General features: G+C 40.7%; 1 protein-coding gene across 1 annotated transcript; it reads left to right on the forward strand.

The window, feature by feature from the left end:
• Nucleotides 1-5232: 5232 nt before the first annotated feature.
• Nucleotides 5233-8089, forward strand: znf503 (zinc finger protein 503). Its single transcript, XM_084376466.1, has 2 exons — nt 5233-5817; nt 6186-8089. Exons 1-2 carry the CDS (start codon nt 5563-5565, stop codon nt 7614-7616), a joined length of 1686 nt encoding a protein of 561 aa, XP_084232592.1. The 5' UTR covers nt 5233-5562; the 3' UTR covers nt 7617-8089.
• The last annotated feature ends 11158 nt before the right edge of the window (nt 8090-19247 follow it).

The raw sequence follows: 19247 nt of genomic DNA on the forward strand, positions 1-19247 counted from the left end.
TAGGATAGCAACAGCATACAGACTGTATACATGGCGGAGGACATCTGTAAGAGTGATATGAGCTTTGACCTCTGCTTTGCATAACAGTGATGGTTTAATGTCACTGTAGTGTATGGGAAACAGGTAGATTTAACCTATTTTAATCTTTAGTCAACAGGCTGATGAGTACATTACAACTACTGGAGGTTAACTTTGTGAACATTGTAACTGACCTGTTGATTATATTGATTGAACGAGTATGTGACTTACAGTTCTTATAATAAACCTCCCTGAACACAGTCACATTTACTTTGTTGCTTTGCAGTTTGCTCTGCTACTTGTGTGTCCTGGTCAAGTCCTAGGATTAAAAGTAAAGCCACATACGTTTTTGTGTGTAATCTTATCCTAAATGTGAATTTTGTTATTAATTCCATGTATCTGAATGTTAAAAATATATGATCTTGAATGACCCAAGTTCAAATGGAATATGTATCTTCAGATTCCTGACAGTAGAGATAACCAGATGTAGATATCATAACACCGGGTGATCATTTAATTGCTTCTACAGGTCTATAGGTGAAATAGGTGTAATTGAAATATTATCACGTCTATTTGACTCTCACTTATGTTTCTATTCATATTTTGACTGCGCTGCCACAGAATAACCAAGCAGGGCAAAATAAATCTTCACATACTGTATGAAGGCTGGTCATGTGATCAGTGTGCCAAAGAGCATAAGAACACAGCAGCTGGTGACGATGTTGTTTTATTTAACATTTGAAATAAATGATATGTTGCTCAAGACAAAATATGAAAAATAAACCAGCGTTGTGCCACTTTCCTTCTACACAAAGAGGGATATATTTATTTATTTATTTATTTATTTATTTATTTTAAATTGAATATTTTACAATGAATGTGGATGTAAACAAACCTTTACAGCTTCATATTAGGCTTATGATTCATTTTTATTTCATAGTCACAACTTACAAAAATGAAAAGCCTTGAGGTAGACAGGGATTTGTTTTAAAGACATAAAAAAAAAAAAGAAATAAATAAGACTTTACCAAGCACCCCATCTGAGGTGAGTGTCCAAGCTCGAGCTCATGTAGAGTGTGTGAGTAATGTCTTTTCAAAACAGTATTGGATCTTGTTGCTTCCAGAGCTGTGGAGCCATTTTGTGCTTTTTTATTTAGTAGTTTCTCCTGTTTTAAAACAAGTCCCCATCTACTCGAGCTGTTTAGGAGAAAGCTGTGAAGCTCCGGAAACTTTTTGTCCACTCTGACTGTTACTGTACTGGGTATCATGTCTCCACTCACAGCACAGGTATACAGATACTGCTGCCATGTTGACTATATTAAAATGTACTATTACTTTCTGTATTCTAATAATAGCTAACTAGTTTTTAAGCTACTTTAGTCACCAAACTATCTTTCATTCTTTGTGCCACTTTGCCCTGAGAGCAGCAGACATGGCAGCCTCACTGCAGCAGCGTGGATCTCTCTCTAACTGACGCTGGTGAGCTAACAGTGAAGCCACAGCAGCTCTGCTGAAGTGTGAGGGCGCAAACCCGCGTGTTTCCAGATCACAGTGGCCCTTATTGTCAGAGAAGCAGAAAGTTTGGGGACACCATAGTGTTCCTGTGCCTGAGTGGCTGCTGTGTGACGTCACGCGGGACCTCCCATACGCGGAAGAGAGAGAGAGAGGGAGAGAGAGAGAGAGAGAGAGAGAGAGAGAGAGAGAGAGCATGGCTTCAGTCCGCGCTGTGCTGCTCGCGGTGCCTCATCTGACAGAATGTAATGTTTGGTGTGTTTGTGTGATGGTAAACTGTTTCGTTTAGACAGGAGGATTATTTAATGTTGTCACAGACTTATTTTTTTATTTGAAAGAATCCTTTCACCTTTCTGACGGTTTACATCGGAGCTTAGTATTTCCAGGTAATGTCGCGTCGCGGACTTTGCGGTGATCCTGTCCCTCCTCGGAGGACTTTCACAAAAATGATTGTCCACTTCATGCATGCGCTTTAACGGATTAAACCGTCTCCCGTGCAGCCTGTCGCCTATTTAATTTGCTCCCTGTATTTGGAGAATATGTGCACTTCAGGGTTATTGTCTTATAAATAGTGTGAACACGGGCTGAGATAAAATAATAATTCTAACTTTAAGTTTTGACGCGCTCTCAAAAAAAGTCAGATTCTAGGAGAAAAGTACTTTTTAAATTATAAATAGAGGAACAGGGTGATGGTCCGCCATGGGGAGGCTGTGTGACCGTGTGTTTTCTACCTATATGTATAAATCAAGACTCGGCCCATGCAGCACACAGCTCACAGTAATCCTGCAAGTCCAACATATTTCCTCACGAGATGTAAATAGTTGTATTTGCATGCGGGGGAGTGATTCATAAACATGTCAGAGTTATGAAATATATGGGGATATTAAAACTTTCTATTTAAATATCATGAATTATGGTCGCAGAAATGTGTTCCCGTTTAAGGGGAATGCCGAGTATTTTGGTGTCTGGTGCAGGAGCCCATTCGTCATACGGACAATAAAGAGGGTTTTCGCCTGACAGTGAAAATTTATGGTTGCCCTTCTTTGCCCTAATAACTCACATATTGTGTCACGGACTGACAGCCCTTGCAGAAAACAGCAAGCCTGTTATCAATCACACATCTTTGCATATTGTGAAACGTCCCCCCTCCTTCTCCTCTGCCAGACAAAAACACGAGACAGAAAACATTTGAAGGAATAAAGCTGCGTTCATTTGGACTTTTTTTTTTTCCTCCTCTCCTCCCTTCTCACAAATTAAACTGAGAGCTGTTAGCCAATTCTCGAGCTGTAGTTTATTTATATTGCACATGATCTCAAAGTTAGGACTTAATTATTCAGAAAGAAAACAGTTATTGCGTGTTTTTATTTATTCATACACAGTTTACAGAGCTGCAGTCTGTCATTCAGAGCTGTGCAGGCCTGGAAACCGAAGCTTTTTTTTTTCCTCTACTGCAGAAAAAAAGCATTTTTTCCTCTTTGGTTTTATTTCTACATTTTTGCAGCATATTCTACTTTTTTAAAATTATTTTTAACCACGTGGATAAAACTGTAGGTTTATTTTATTTTATTCACTGCACCCTTCACTCCGGGGTACATTACACTCAAATGCGCCATGCGTTTTATTTATGTATATATAAGAAACCCTACAGCTAGTTTTTTGTTTTTTGTTTTTTTCCACCTAAAATGATATTTCCCCCGCTGACTGTCCACTCCAGGTTTTCTTGCTCTCCAAGTTGACCTGTCAAGCAGATTACCACAGAAGGAGATTAATGGCAGAGGCGGGTTGCAATAATAATCGTTTTGTTTGATGTGACAACTTTGATAGGCGTTGATTTACTTACAAACTGATAGGCTTTTAATTGAGCGCCTCCATCCCGATTGAGATGAAAGGAAAACCGCATTGAAAAGCTGCCCGATTGCCCTGGAGCCTCAATACTGATTAGCCATCTCAGCGGTGAATAGTTCAAGGCGTTTTTTAAACTTCTTTTCTCAGCGGCCTGACAGACCATTCCTCTTCTTTTCTCCCTCCCTGTCCGCGTCTCCACCTCTTTAAGAAAATAAATCATTTCCCATTGTATGTAAATAAAATCGAGCTGACATCAATATAAAATGTCTGGATTTCTTTTTTGTTCCGTGTCTTTGTTATTCTTGTTTGCAGATGACAGTGTGCCCGGGGCAGATGACAGGTTTTAACAACACAATGGCAGATGCGTTCAGCCAAAATGGACAGGGCTCTGTTCTGAGAGGGAGCGTGATGTTCCACCGGCTTGTTACACACTATCGTCTCCTGGATGGAGGGTTGCGCCTGCAGATTGCATGGACTGACTGAAAGGCTCCAAAAAAATATTAGAAAATGAAAATATAAATGACTGATTCGCCCCTTTAAGTTTGTTAATCACATTATTTGTATTTATTTTTTATTTTAGATGTTTCTTTTTTATTAACTACACGCGTCTTTTCATTGGAACGTTTTTCCCAAAGCTTCCAGTTAACACCATAATCGGCCGATTACAGACAAAACACTTTGGCACCTCCGTAAACCATGTGAGCTGGACTGTCTGCAACTTATTAAAGTTTCAACATGTGTGTCTGATGAGAACTCCAAAAGTCACGGATCTACTGGATGACCGACATAATGTAGTTTAGACCACAGCCTCCCTCCCTCACACTGGCTGGACTGTGGATGTCGGCTAATTGTCGATGCATCTTAAAAACTTAAATCTTAACTCTCGGATCGATTTATTTCCCGTGAAAACTTGGTGTCTCTTGCAGAATGTCGCTCTCCCCCATTTGTTCTTTTCCCGCAGTCACACTGGCATGTAATCAGCCACAATAGCTGACATAAATCAAGCGGCGGATTGACAGCGTCTGACAAATAACTGATTGATTGCGGTGGAGCAGAATTGACACTTGACGGAGGGGTGGAGATAGAAATAGAAGGGCGGTGTATATTATACTGAAAACATGTGACATTCACATCCCTCCATCACTACATTGGTCTATTCCTGTCAACGCTTGTCTGTTTAGGGAATTCAAGCTGGAGTGGTTGGTTTTATGTTTGCCGGTGGAGGAAAAGTCTCGGCCGTGGACGTGCGTAAAATACGCACACTTTGGGTGTTCAGACCTTTGGAGGAAAATAGATATAAAACACTTGTTGTGATCGCGAAGGAGCCCAGAATAACACATTTCATCTATAAACTTAGTGAATGAGTGTAATTGTAGCTAGTTTAATAGTCAGGCAGCGCTGACAGGGTGGATCATATGAGTTAATTCCCGTAAAAGCTCGTGCCATCCTAACTTACATGCGTCTAAGATGGATATTATATATATTTTAAAACGTTACTTAACTCTTCTCAGAAAATAAGGTGAAGAAACTGCGTTTACACAAAATCTCTGACATCTTTCATATCGAACTAAACATACTGAACATATTTAAAGGATGGTTTTGTTTTCACTCTCAGACAGGAGAGCTCGTTCGTCTGCTGTATTATTCACACACTGTGCTCTGTATCCCGAGTCCGTAGCCCCACTTCTAAAATAAGCGTAAGCGTTCACACTAACCAAAATATTCAAGCCTATCTCCTCCCCCGAGCTGTCGAAATAGAGGCGCTTACAAAGAGGAGAACGTCACATCCCCTTGACCCTCCAATCACCTCAGGGTCCCATTTGATTGGAAGGCGGCAAAGGCTTTAATCTCGGACTAATTCAGCTGCTTTTGAAGTGAAAATTTCTACCAGTTCGTACTTCGGGAGTACAGAGCGAGGACCTGCACACAGACGCACACAAGGCGCAGCGCTCATGGTGCAAGACGCAGCCGCGGATCTGCGATAACCTCGCACAGTCTCTCCTTCCAGCTGCCGCGCCTTGCTGCTTTACCACCAGGATTACCTATTATTGAACCGTTTTACGATTCTTCTTTTTCCCCCCACCCGTGAGAGAGGCTCGACGCTTTTTTTTGTTGTTTTTTTTTTGTGTTGATTTTCTTAATGAATCTGACGAAAGCATCGCCGTTCCATTTCCTGACAATTGGGACATGAGCACATCGCCCTCGGCGTCTGTTCTGAAAAATAGTGATATTTGTGTAGCCTGGGAAAGAAGCAGTTCTCGGAATAGCAGCTCAGCGAGCATCAGCAAGCCTTTTCTCCACTCCGCACCTCCGTCTGATCCACTACGGCAAGCAAACCGACTTCCCATCAAGGTTTTGAAAATGCTTACCGCACGGTCGGGACACATTCTGCACCCGGAGTATCTGCAGCCTTTGCCTTCTACCCCGGTCAGTCCGATAGAGGTAAGAGGGACATTTCACACACTTAATGCCTGTCTGATTACACTGTTAGGTGTGTGAGTTTTCGGTGCTTCGTGTGACAACATTTTGGCTTCCTGCCGCTGTTATCCTGTTATGTATCCTTCCACACTGTGACCCGGTGTTTAAATCGCTAACTTGTTGTATAAAATCTCACAGTTTGTTTGAAATAATCAACACGATTTTAGTTTTGTTCGCGCAAGTGCCGTGCGTAATTACTGCATGTACGTTTGGAAATGTCACAATATCCTCCTGAACGCTTCTTCTCGTGCTGTGTATTTTGTAATCATAAAATAATCAGTCTGTGTGCGTGTTAACAGCATTCATCAACATGTATTTCATCTTCTTTGCAGCTCGATGCCAAGAAAAGTCCGCTGGCTCTGCTGGCGCAGACCTGCTCTCAGATCGGCAAACCGGACCCGCCACCCTCCTCCAAATTATCCTCCGTCACATCAAATGGATCTAGTGAGAAGGAATCTAAATCCGGCCCTTTGAAAATGAGTGACATCGGTGTGGATGACAAATCTAGCTTCAAACCTTATTCTAAACCTTCCGATAAGAAGGACTCGTCTTCAGGCGTCTCCAGCGGAGAGAAGTCTGGTTTCCGAGTGCCGAGCGCCACCTGCCAGCCGTTCACGCCGCGGACAGGCAGCCCGCACTCCAGCACTTCAGCCTCCCCTATGCCATCAGAGGGGAAGTGTGGGGACCGGGATGAAAAGAAAGAGTCTGATTGTAATAAAAATGGCACTACGGACGGGTCTGGCACCACTAGCCACAGCAGGATAAGCGTGAGTTGTGGTGGAATTAACGTGGAGGTGAACCAACACCAGGAGACGACGCCTGGCACTAAAACCTCCTCCTCGGAGTCCCCATCTGTAACTTCTGTATCCTCCGCATCCGTTCTCGGGTCAGGACTTGTGGCGCCGGTTTCTCCTTACAAACCTGGGCAGACAGTTTTCCCTCTGCCTCCTGCTGGTATGACCTACCCAGGTAGCTTGGCCGGGGCCTATGCTGGTTACCCTCAACACTTCCTGCCCCACGGAGGGAGCTTGGTAAACGCACAGCTGGCTAGCTCACTGGGCTGCAGTAAGGCTGGGTCCAGCCCTCTGGCCGGGGCTTCTCCACCGTCCATCATGTCAGCCAGCCTGTGCAGAGACCCTTACTGCCTCAGTTACCATTGTGCCAGTCACTTAGCGGGCGCAGCCAGTGCTTCCTGCACGCACGACTCAGCAGCTGCTGCGGCGGCCGCAAACGCCCTCAAATCCAGCTACCCACTAATGTACCCGACACACCCCATGCATGGCGTTCATTCCTCGGCGCCAACATTTACCGGACACCCCCTGTACCCATACGGTTTCATGCTCCCCAACGACCCTCTCCCACATGTTTGTAATTGGGTGTCGGCAAATGGACCGTGCGACAAGCGTTTCTCCAGCTCAGAAGAGCTCCTGAATCACCTGAGGACACACACAGCTTTTACCGGGGCGGAGAAGTTGATATCTGGTTATCCCGGGTCTTCATCACTGGCCAGCGCTGCAGCAGCGGCCATGGCCTGCCATATGCACATGCCACCGTCAGGAGCGCCCGGCAGCCCCGGAACTTTGGCTCTAAGGAGCCCGCATCACGCGTTAGGACTCAGCAGCCGCTACCACCCCTACTCCAAAAGCCCCCTGCCGACCCCCGGTGCCCCTGTCCCCGTCCCCGCCGCCACCGGCCCTTACTACTCCCCCTATGCACTGTACGGCCAGAGACTCACCACAGCATCAGCGCTGGGGTACCAGTGAGGAAAGAAAAAGACTTTGAAAAGTTTATAGTACTAAGAATGCAAATATAAAGACTTTTATATTAACAGCGCTAAACTTCTGGGCGGGAACCGTGGACTTCAACTGTATTTATTTATATGTCGGCTTAAAAGCAGGCGATAATAGCTGCAAATGGAAAATATTTGAGCAACTCAAAAAGTGCATTATGTTGAAACTGAACTCTATAGGTAAAGTGAAAACACACACACATGTTAGAGTACTAATTAAAGTAGGGGTCTTCATTTCGATGTTAATTTGAAATTGCTATGATTGTATTTGTTCTTATTTAATGTCTCATGGAGAAGAAAATAATTTACATGCATGTTTGTTTCTTAAAATTTCAGAAATTGTCCACATTTTAAATTGCCGTTATTTTTCAGGTGTACACCTTGGAAAGAGAATTGGTATTTTTTTGTATGTATTCTGGAAAAAATAAGAAACAATTCTGTTCCATATCTCCGTGTGCCTCATTTTCTCAAGTGTTAACATTATTCAGTTTTAAATCTTTATTCCTCTGACGGGTTTTTTTTTTTATTTTTTTTTTTAAAGAAATTGGTCCGTTAAATTAATGAGGCGACGAAAACCTCATCTGGTCATCTCCGCGACATACAGGCCTGTAGATTTATAAAGCTGTCACACTTTTTAAAACAATTCATTTATGTGTTATTAGAAGTCACGTGCATCTTTTCTTTCTTTCTTTCTTTCTTTCTTTCTTTCTTTCTTTTCTCTTTCCAATTACTTTATATGCCAAATAACACGAGGAGCTTTAAAACGTTTACTTTCATCAGAGCACACGTGTTAGAAAGTTTAAATTAAATGCAAACTGAATGAGAGTGGGAGCTGTGCGTGTGTGTGTGTGTGTGTGTGTGTGTGTGTTAAACGGGCTTTATAAGTGAATTTGTGTGGCAGAATTCAGTTTGCTGGTGGTTGAAGTTTGTCAATAAGTTATATGAGGGAGCTCGTTTTTTTTCTTCCTCAGGTGTTGTAGACTCGCTCACTCGCTTCTTGACTTGACTTGCGTTAAAAAGTTTGTGGAAATATACTAGAAAAAAAAAGTTGGATGCGGACAGCTGATTTTCCTGTTTTTTAAAAAACCAATGAGCACAGCTTTGTAATATAAATGGCAAAATTAAAATATATATATATTAAAAAAAAAAAATCAATGTCACAACCTGAAGAGAAAGGCGGGCCGGATTGAATAATTCGCTACCTTTCAGGTTAAATGCACTAGAAATTCTCACAAGCGTCCTCGACTGTGTCTTTGTTTCATTATTGATAAGAGCAGCACTGAGGCTCCACCAGGGTGATATTTCAACATGGAGGCCGTTTATTGGTTTATATTTAACACTGCTATGAGTTATTATTTTATTTTTTTGATTGGATGCTACTTTTTAATTTGCATTTGATAATCTCATCCACCTGTAAATCTAATGTACACAGCACTACAGTTGTTATTAAAAAAGGTACAAAACAACAGAATAAATGGTGGTTGGAATGTGCAGAGGTCAGGCGCACAGTGATGCGCCTCTTTAACGTTTTATAAATTACAAATAACACCCCACATTAACTATTTCAATATTTATACTTCGTCTTTATTTTATTCCTCGTGCACAGATGACGGGATGGACATTACGCAGCTGATTCTCTTATATTTCATTCAGCTTTATAGTTTCTCAATATATAGAAAACTTCACGAGGATCATCAGCGCATGCGTAGATAATTGAGTTCACACAGCCAGCATTAATTATCCATATTGTATCCATAGTGTAAAATATGTTTCGCATGTATATATGTGAGATAAATGCGCTGTCGTCGCCTGTGAACAACACTGACGCTGTCTCTCAGCTCTTCCGGACGCACTGTTGACCCAGCTGCATCACACTTGTGATTATTTATTTAGAAGACCTCCTCAGACATACCGTCCCTTGTCTCTCGCACAGCGGTTAGTCAGACGAAACAAACTCCTCTCGTAGTGTGCGTAAGGCCCACACGCGTCCTAAACTGATGTAATGACGGTGAAAGGGAGCAATTTCCATTTCTACCCACATCATGGTGGCTGTGTTCGGAGGGTCCCGGTGGAAGGCAATTTATCATGTGCCCCTCCCCCTGGCCCTGTCACTGGAGGAACAGGCAGGCACATGTGTGCATGAATTACCAAACCCTCCCACCTACCCAGCCCTCCCTCTCTCCCTCCCTCCCTCACTGACACAGAGGAGAGAGAACATGGGGGATTAGAGCATGCAAGAGTATTAAAGTGCATATTCACTTTGTCCATCAAGGACTTAAAGTGCTGAGGTGTGCATGGGACAAAAGTAGACATCAAACCATAGCATAATGATTTAGAAATTTATTAATAAAAAAAAATAAGTTGATTGTTGTGACTGTTACTTACATGCATGATATGATGTTTACAGATTTAATAGGAATCCTATTAAGCAAATCAATAGTCTGTGGAGGGTCAATGAGTTGAATTTTAAAGGTGCACTATGTAGTTTTGGGGAAGACATTTCAGTCAGAAGAGAAATATCTTCATTGACTGGGACCTAAAATATATATATAAATACTGAGTTTGTATTATGACCCCATTAATATTGTAAATATTAAAATTCTGAGCTTGAATTTCTTCTCCAAAACTACATAGCGTTCCTTTAAGTTGCATATTTTCTCAAGATTATACAGAGAATTTTTCCACGACAGACACTCATTCCACCGCCTCGCAAAATATACTGTGCTCCTTCGAAATTTCTGGTCAGGGCCTAAAGCAGCCATTTTAGATTCCTGGGACATACTTGCATCCTCGGAGGGAGAGCGCGAGAGACGCTGCAGGAAACCTGGCAGGACATCTGGCAAGAAGGGGGAGCCCAGGACGTGACTCACACACCTAACCCCATATTCAACTCTACTGAATTACCACCACTAAAGCTGTCATTAGTGGGTGTGTGGCACAATATAAAGACATGCCGTCGTCTGCAGTGGCAAGTCTATAGTTTGGGTAACAGCTGTGTCAATAAGGGGAAGCTGCTATAATGTTCAACCCCATGCCAGACATAAGTCAAAGAGCGATTATTATCTTTTATGTATATGTGGTTGTTCTATCAGGCTGCAATTACAATATAAAAGCTCTCGGTGATGGGAAAAAGAGACCTATCAATAATGGCTTTGTTTGCACTGTTTACTTTATGGGCACTTGATATTTCTTACTTGCAATTATGTTTTACACGTAAAGATTGCTACTTTTCCAATGCATTTTGATTACACGTCTCACACGCCGCAGAGATCAGGTCTTTGTGTATCTACTACTGTACATCACATGTGTCTCCACTACGCCTGTGCACTCCAGTCGTAGTAAAAGGTGTCATCTTAGCTGGAACACCCGACTGTCATTATCTCAGTATGTGATTTATGGTGATAAGGGCTGTTGAGGTGTCCACAGCTTTGTGATTGTGGTAATGAAGCCATAAAGTGAGCAGCATGGAACAAAGCAGGGACTCAGTGGTCGTAACCAGATCCACTGCTCGCAGGCAAATCCGTACTAAATCTGCCTATTATCCAGGAGATTAAAAAAAAATCAACATTGTTGTTGGTCACATGTCATATCCATCAACGCTAAAGCACCCTTTCTGACAGATTGATCCTAGAATGTAGTCTCCAGCTGAGAGCCACACTAGAGGTAATTTGGTTCTCAAAATTGGTGCCAAGGCAGACAGGAATCCCTCCCAGCTCTTCTACATGTGGTTAGCCTGCTCATTGATTTACAAATGTAAAGTGCTCATCCAGGTGATGTGAGAGAAGTGGCTGTGTTGATCTATCCGTGCCACTCAGATCTCTAACCAGCGCGACACTTTCTTGTGCTTAGACAGTCTAAATGAGGTCATTTCTGTCTGCTTTTTGAATCTACGGTGCGCTGGGGTGTTTTAGTGTTCAGATAATTTGCCCATTTTCTGATTCTGACAAAGAATATTTTATGGAAATGCACCCTTATTCCAGGCACCTTAATGGAGTATGTCGGAGTAGTGTGCCGGCTGATGAGGTTGTTGTCTGTCACTGATAAATGCAAAAAAGCAGAGAAAATGTCAGCGATGGGCTCAGCTCCAAAGGGCTTTTTGCCTTCATTTGAAATCAGCAGTGCCGCAGCGTTGTATCTTCAGGGTGTTACGGCGCACAATCACAAGGTTATTCTAATTGTTTGAAGCTGTGTGAATATAATACATCTTACAGCATCTGTCTTTGTGTGTAGCCACCCAGTGGACTATCAAAGACAGTCATCTGGCTTAATTTGAGATAAAGGCATTTGCTATCCAAGTTTTTTTTTGACAGGTTGAGGGTTCAGTCTACCACATAATTGCTGTCTTCGGCTGTTTTCTCCCTTCTATGAGTAAATCCTGATGCTGTGTCACCGGCCTAACATGACAGTATGAGTACATGATGTCATTTCCATGGGTGTGGGCCACCAATTACCATGACTCACATGCTAACTAAGTACATAAACCCAGGTCTTCTGTCATATTGGATGAAGATATAATGATTGGTCGTACTTGTCGACAACTTACACTCCTGGAAACATTTAATAATACAGTGATCAATACATTTATGCAAAATAAAGTTATAACGTTTTTAATGTTATTGATTGGGTGCTGGTTAGGCCTACATTTGATTATGCGCAACAACAAAAGGCTCCAAAAACTGGTTGATTTTTTACCTTTAATTTTGGGGTTATTATTATTGGTATATTACATGATTGTTAAACTGACCCAGAAAATACAAAACAAGGCTTAAAAGTGACAAAAGTAACTTCATGTTATTTTCTTCTTCTTTTTGTTGACTGTCAGCAGACAAGATGTAAACATACTGTATCACATATGAGTATATATATATATATATATATATATATATATATATGTGTGTACATATATATATATATATATATATATATATATATATATATATATATATATGGTTAGGTTATACAAGTTATAGTAAAAAATAAATAACAGTAATGCTGCAAACTGCGTAAAAAAGCTTTTTTTAAATAAATATTGCATTTGCACCCATGCAATAACAATTACCATAAGAAAATTTAATAATTCAAATTACAATTAACATACAATAAAATGTAAAGTTAATATACAGAACAAACTATAAATACTTTAAATAATAAATAAATAACACTGAGATGGTTGCAAGTAAAAGGAGTCTTTGTACAATACTCCTAATTTTACCCAACAATTAGGATAGAATATATTAAAATATTTAGGTTGATGTGGCATCACTGTGTAGGACTTGTCATTCACAATCTAACCTGAAACAACACACAAACACATGAAATATAACACTCCCTCAGCATATCTCAAAATCTTTGCATAGTAAGTTAGCTTGAGGACAAAACAAGCATCTTAGTGACTGAACTCTACATGAAAGCTTCTTAAAGTTACCCTGTGGAGGTTTTATTATAAGCAAATGCAGATTTGTTCATGTTGTTGTTTTATGCCACTTTTTGTACGGAACATTGTGATTTCTCCCAGAACACTTAATGTCTAGATGTTATTATCGCCAACGTACCAGAGTGCTGTATAGCCACAACATGTGTTGGATTTGACTATTTGGCTTTATGACTTCTTTAGTGGAAAGTCATGGGAGTCGTCATTGTTTGATCCGCCTACACATAGAAACTAATGGCTGGATGCACAATCTCAAAGGGATTTTCAAAGAAAATCACAAACTTCAGTGGGCGTAGATTGAGACAAGTTGAAGCAAAGAAGATACATGCAGATGTTACATTACTTAACATCACATTTTTGATACAGTTCAGTTGATGGGGTGATTGGTCATCAGTGGCGAACTTCTTTTACCCTATATATGTTTTCAGAATATTCCCTCTTTAAATTGTAGATGAAAACATTTTGTTTTCTCACACACTGCCCTTATTTCTCACTTGGCTGTTTAAGCTGTTTAAATGATACCAATTTAGCCAAAAAATGAATAACAGTTATACTCATTGGAGATGTTGAGTGATTGACTTGAGCCTGATGGTTTCTCACAATGTGTTTTGTTTATGAATTATAGAATAAATCATGAACAAACTGAATCTAAGGTGATAAGCAACACATGGCTTCAGCTATCACCTATCATCAATGCTAAACCGTCACAAGCAAGAGCTCCTGCTGCTTTCGGCTAAGGTTAGCATATTTTCTAGCTAACATCACATTCTCTGATAGAGCTAACAACAATAACGATTTAGCTTATTCAAAATGGTGATATTTTTCCAGTTAACATTATCATGATGCTATTTATTCATTTATGAAATTTTTTTGATCGGAATGATGCAATTTAACATAGTTCCGATACAGAGAATGAAACTGATGTACTGCACAGAAGAGCTTATAGCTGAGGTAATGCTAATTTTGAACTCTTGTCCCTAGGTGGGCTTTTATGTACTGTGTAAATAAATATTTATAGGTTTTATTAGCATAAAAACACAATACACTACCTATATGTAAGTACAATAAAATACACATACACTAATACTAATACGGTGTACAGTTAGTTAATATTGGGTACAGCTCTTGTTTGCTTTTAGCTCGCACTTAAAGTTTGTCGTAATAGATTTAATATCTGGAATTAGTTTGAATTCCGTTGATAATGTGTCCCAGAGTGAACACTGATTGAAGCAACTCTTTCTGTCTCGTCTTTGGATATATCTGGACCAACATTATAACCTTCTCTTTTCAAGTGACTTCTGTGCTAATGGTTTAAAAACAGTAGTAAATGAGTAAATACACGTTGTGTTTGCCTCCATTTCCCAACTCAGCAGCTGTTTTAGCAGCAACAGAATCAGTCACAAACCTATAAAGAACCATATGGGAACGTTAAAAGTTCTCTGTACAATGGTGGTACTCCATAGGAAAATTATCCAATTTAAGGAATCACTGTAGACCCAGAACTTTCTGTACACAGGAAAAAAAGGAAGTGTACACTCCACTCCACTATGATATTCTCCAGAGATTCCTGGTCGGAGCCAACTGTGAAAAACAGCAATATATAACACTTATGTGATTTATGAGAGTTATATTTATCACGTTGATATAAACTATTCAACTATTACCAGCTTCCACATTACTCCAGCAATTCATTCATGTCAGTGGACCAAACAATTCCCTCCCCTCCACGCCACCAACCCCAAACCAAACTACTTCTCTGTGCCTGTGCCCATATGACTTTCAATAGAGACTTCTCCAAGGAAATAAGAGGAGAGGGGGACATTTCTCAACTCATCCACATGCAATAAGTGATGATGCTGCGATGTATCACACATTGATCTGAGGCATTTGGGGGAGCCGAGCGTATTAAGAAGGGAGCGCAGTAGACTAATGGGCCTGACTGGGAGACAAATTGGGCCAGACGTACAGCAACACAGCCCTAGGAAATATGGGGGCTCGCGTCACTTTTATTGCTTTAATGCATTTTAGTGTTAACTGAGAAATTGAACCTCAAATTACCTACAATCCATTTGTTTTTTCCTCTTTTATTGTTGTCTTCTGCCTCACAGAGGATGTAGTGAAAACAGGCTATATGCTGAACAAGCAAGTATTTCTTTGTTGAAATAAGTTGCTTATTCAAAATAGTGTATGCATTATTGTGTAAAAAGTTCAGGGCTAAGAATATAAAGAAAGGATTTTGTGTATTTCCTTCCAGATAATATGATTATAGGGACATTATGTCAAAGGGAAAAGAAGAAATGTTACAGATTAAACAATATAACCACTGCATATGTTTAGGTGATTACGTTTACAAGAAAATAAACAAGAAAAGAGACCAATAATGTAAAGCAGCTATAAATCATGTTTTAATTTAGTCGAAGTTCCAGTTAGTGATCTTGTGCTTTATTTAGAAGCTAATATATCTTGGCGTTAAAATGTGTTACCCCACAACTTTACAGACAGTGCAGCAGTGTAGCATCAGTCATGTAGTTGTGGGCACATACCTGGGGTGTCATTTATGAAAAGGAAGACACTGAGTATAGTGATCCTCGCTTAAAGGTGCAGTATGTAGGAACTGGCCACCTGTCAAATTCATACTCAACAAATAGGGAGCAGCATATCACCAGAGTAATTGTTTACTGCTGCTAACGGTAGCTGCCTTAGCTAGTTAGCTCAGTTAGCCATGCAGCTAGCAGTTTGGACTCGGAGCTTGGGGAATAGGGGAGCTTTGGACCGTGATGGGCTGGGGCTAGGTGGTTAGCATGCTAACTTCAGTAGATACTTCAGCAACACATAACATAGACATCATGACGTCAAAACTGCTATTTCTTCACATTTGGTTGATAGTTAATTTTTGAACATTTTCAACTAAAATTCTTACATATTGCCCCTTTAAACAGGCTCTAAGAATCTGTCATGTATTTATCAACTTAAATTGACAGCACCCTGCTAGCGATTTTTCCTTACAATGCCAGCACAAATGAGAAAAAAATGAAATGAAGCCAAACACACAGCTTGTTAATAAATCTCGAGCAAAGTTCACCACAGGTCTGGATGCAAATGCGCCCCAAACTGCAAAACCCATACATAACCAGAAGGAATAGCTAAGTCTAAACTCTGAGTAGAGATAGGATCATTTCCACATCAATGTAAGGTAAGATTCAGATCTTCAGATCAAAAATCATTATAAATCCGTTTTATAAATGGAGCTTCTTGCTTTGGCGTCTTAAGTTGGTGACAAGAGGTTGGTGTGGAAAAATCTACAGTATGTCTGTTCAACTGTGCCATGTCCCATGACAGATAAAGAAGACCATAGCTGTCTGTCTTCATTTCCTGTGGCCAGTCAAACAGATATTCATAGTCAGTCCAGACAGTCCATCTCAGCTGTAAACCACATGGCACAGCCGAGCCTGAAAACTGTTACCTCTGTTGTCTGAGGCAGTGGACATGGTAACACTTTATGCAGTGAGTTTGACGCGACATGTCAGGATGACTCCTCTTCGCTAGTTCTGATTATTTATATGTGATTTTATTTGGTTGTAACTGACTGCAGAGAAGGCACTCAGAATAACAAGCTAAAAGCTAAAAGTCACTCATATAATGAACAGTGTTTAAACAGCAGAGATTTATGTGTGACGCTCGACATCACCCAGAGTTTGGATTAAGTGCAGCTGTTTTATGTGACAAGAAGCTGGCTTTTCTCTCGGCTCTGTGACTTGAGGTTACAGAGCTTTTTGAAAGCCAAGTGTTGTGACAGTAATATGCTGAACTGCTCCCCCTATAGACACACAGTACGAATAAACTGAGGAGGTCACACAGGAGCCTTAGGAGTGTTTCCGATGAGGGGGTCTGTATAGTTAATTTTCTTTAAGATGGAAGCTGGCAAATGCAAGCTATCAACCTTAAAGGCTTGAAATATTATGAGAGAAGCACACATTTACACATGCACACACGGCGCACACCCGAGGAGTCAATCAAAAAATAAACAGATGAAATCTACTGAAAATTTGAAGATAGAAAAACTGTCAGTGGGATGATTCTCACCACAAAGAAAGCGGGAAAGACAAGTGAAGGGATCTTTTGAAACCTTAGGTAAATAAGAGGAATCAGGCGTCGAACATCCAGGTAATAACTGATGTTAGGACTTGGCATTTGCTCTGACATGCATTTGAGACAGGAACATTAAAAGATATCCACCATTTGACAGGTATCACAGTTCCCCCAGGCAAGAAGGATTCTCATTTTGATGAGTGTGTCAGTCACAGTGAAGCCTGTCGACAAGCCAGATCTCAAGCACTGACGTTCAGGAATAACTCTTGCCTCAAAAATTACAAATGGAATATTTGAATAGCCGTGTGAAGGCAGACTGATTATGGCCTAAACTACAAAATGTTTAGTTTGGGAGTGTTGTGGCTTTAAAATTTCAGTGAGGCTTTTCTCACGTAACTATTACCTCCACAGAATGCTTTTAGTCGGTAACCTGTTCATCATATGTTTCCAGACTGAGCATAGTTTTCCATTTAACGATGCACCGGAGAGCTTTTCTCGCCTCGTCCTTTGAAATAACAATGCGGAAAAGCGTTGATTTGAAACACAACATAAGCCACCGCTTTCAGTGTGTGCGAGCTCAATACTCAGCAGAGTGCAATTGTAGAAATTCCCAAAATGGATCATTCATAATCAACTTCAATGAATTAGTTGTGACTGAAGTTGACAGGGCTGTGGAGAGATGGCGGACGACACAGGGTTTTAAATGCCACGCTCAGCGCCATGTGTGAATAGTCGCTCTGTATGCATTTTTCACTCCAGCATGTGCCATGTTCAGTATATGACACTCACACTGATTTACTACCCTCTCCCAGCTAAATAATTTACAGGGATATGGCTCTCTGTGCTTTTAATGGTTGTTGTATAGACCTGCTTGCCTTTAAAATGTTCCACAGGCAAGCAGCCATATGCCTGGATGGATGGGAGACCTCTCAGCGCTGATTAATAAGCTGCTCAGTACTTCACTGCAAACAGGGCGTCATGAAACACTGCATAACCAGAAGCAGCCGAGGTGCAGCCGAATGTGTTGTATATGCATTTATGAACAGGCCTCAGTCCAGGGCTCCACAGGTAATACAACTGATCTGATGTAGTGCGTATAAAAAATAGATCTGTTTTAAATTTTGATGTGTGATTTACCCTCAGTGCTCACATGGGAGCCCTATTATGAAATATGAATGCGTCTGCTTTTTTTGGCAAATGTTTTTGTTTGTCGGTCTAAACGCCAGTTCAAAGAAACACACCGTCGGTTCTTTGTGGGAGAGCGTTCTGTTGGTCTGCAAACAAAGCCAAAGAATATTATTCATTACAATGTCATTCAAGCGCCATTTCATGGATGCCGCCAATCAAAGGGCATTGTTCTTTTAAATATTACTCTCTGTTAATGTTTAATGTCTCTGGCAGTTCATTGAATTTTGAGCATATTCTTTTGGAAAAGCAGACTTGATATGCAAACGATTAATCATCCGAGTGTTTACTCTCGAGCACCTGTTGATTATGCCCTCTGATAAGACTTGAGTCACCCATTCCTTTGATGAATGTACACTGGTGCAGCTCACAATCACTAATGCCATTAATCTCATTTATCTTTACACCAGTACCTTGTTTAAGGGCAAGCTCTGGGGATTTGGGGGGGAGCTGGTGAAGAAATTACCTCACAACAGGTTGTGTGCTAAGTCCCACCCCCTTAATTGCGTTGCCACACCTGTCAAGCTTTCACCTCTCAACAATAACTAGTGGGACATTTTCCAAAAAAAGGAGATCTATGAAGCAAATCATTCTGAAATATCAGAGAGCAGTAGACAGAAACGACTGCAACATGCATTTCAGGGCTTAATTCACAATTAATTTAATATTGTATCGTGAAAGAAGAGGATGTTAAAATCTGAGAAAAGCTTTTAGTCCCAACAATGTTCGTACACAGCAGGGTAAGTCAATACATTGTTTCATTTTAAGCTTACGTTTAGTTTAGCTTTCATCATCTTTTAGCCCACTGCTAGCACACGTAAAATTATCCCGCTTTCCCATTAGTTTAAAGTGCATCAGTAGCACGACACAATTAACTTATGATTAACTTATTAGAAGTAA

The sequence above is a fragment of the Pagrus pagrus genome (genome assembly GCF_965226575.1).
Source record: "Pagrus pagrus genome assembly, chromosome: 15".
NCBI classification, from domain to species: domain Eukaryota; kingdom Metazoa; phylum Chordata; class Actinopteri; order Spariformes; family Sparidae; genus Pagrus; species Pagrus pagrus.

Bases quoted from the DNA above. Each gene is read 5' to 3' on its own strand.
- znf503 (XM_084376466.1), top strand. From the start codon at position 5,563: ATGAGCACATCGCCCTCGGCGTCTGTTCTGAAAAATAGTGATATTTGT. The intron at 5,818-6,185 runs GTAAGAGGGACA...TCTTCTTTGCAG, and splicing joins CCCCGGTCAGTCCGATAGAG to CTCGATGCCAAGAAAAGTCC.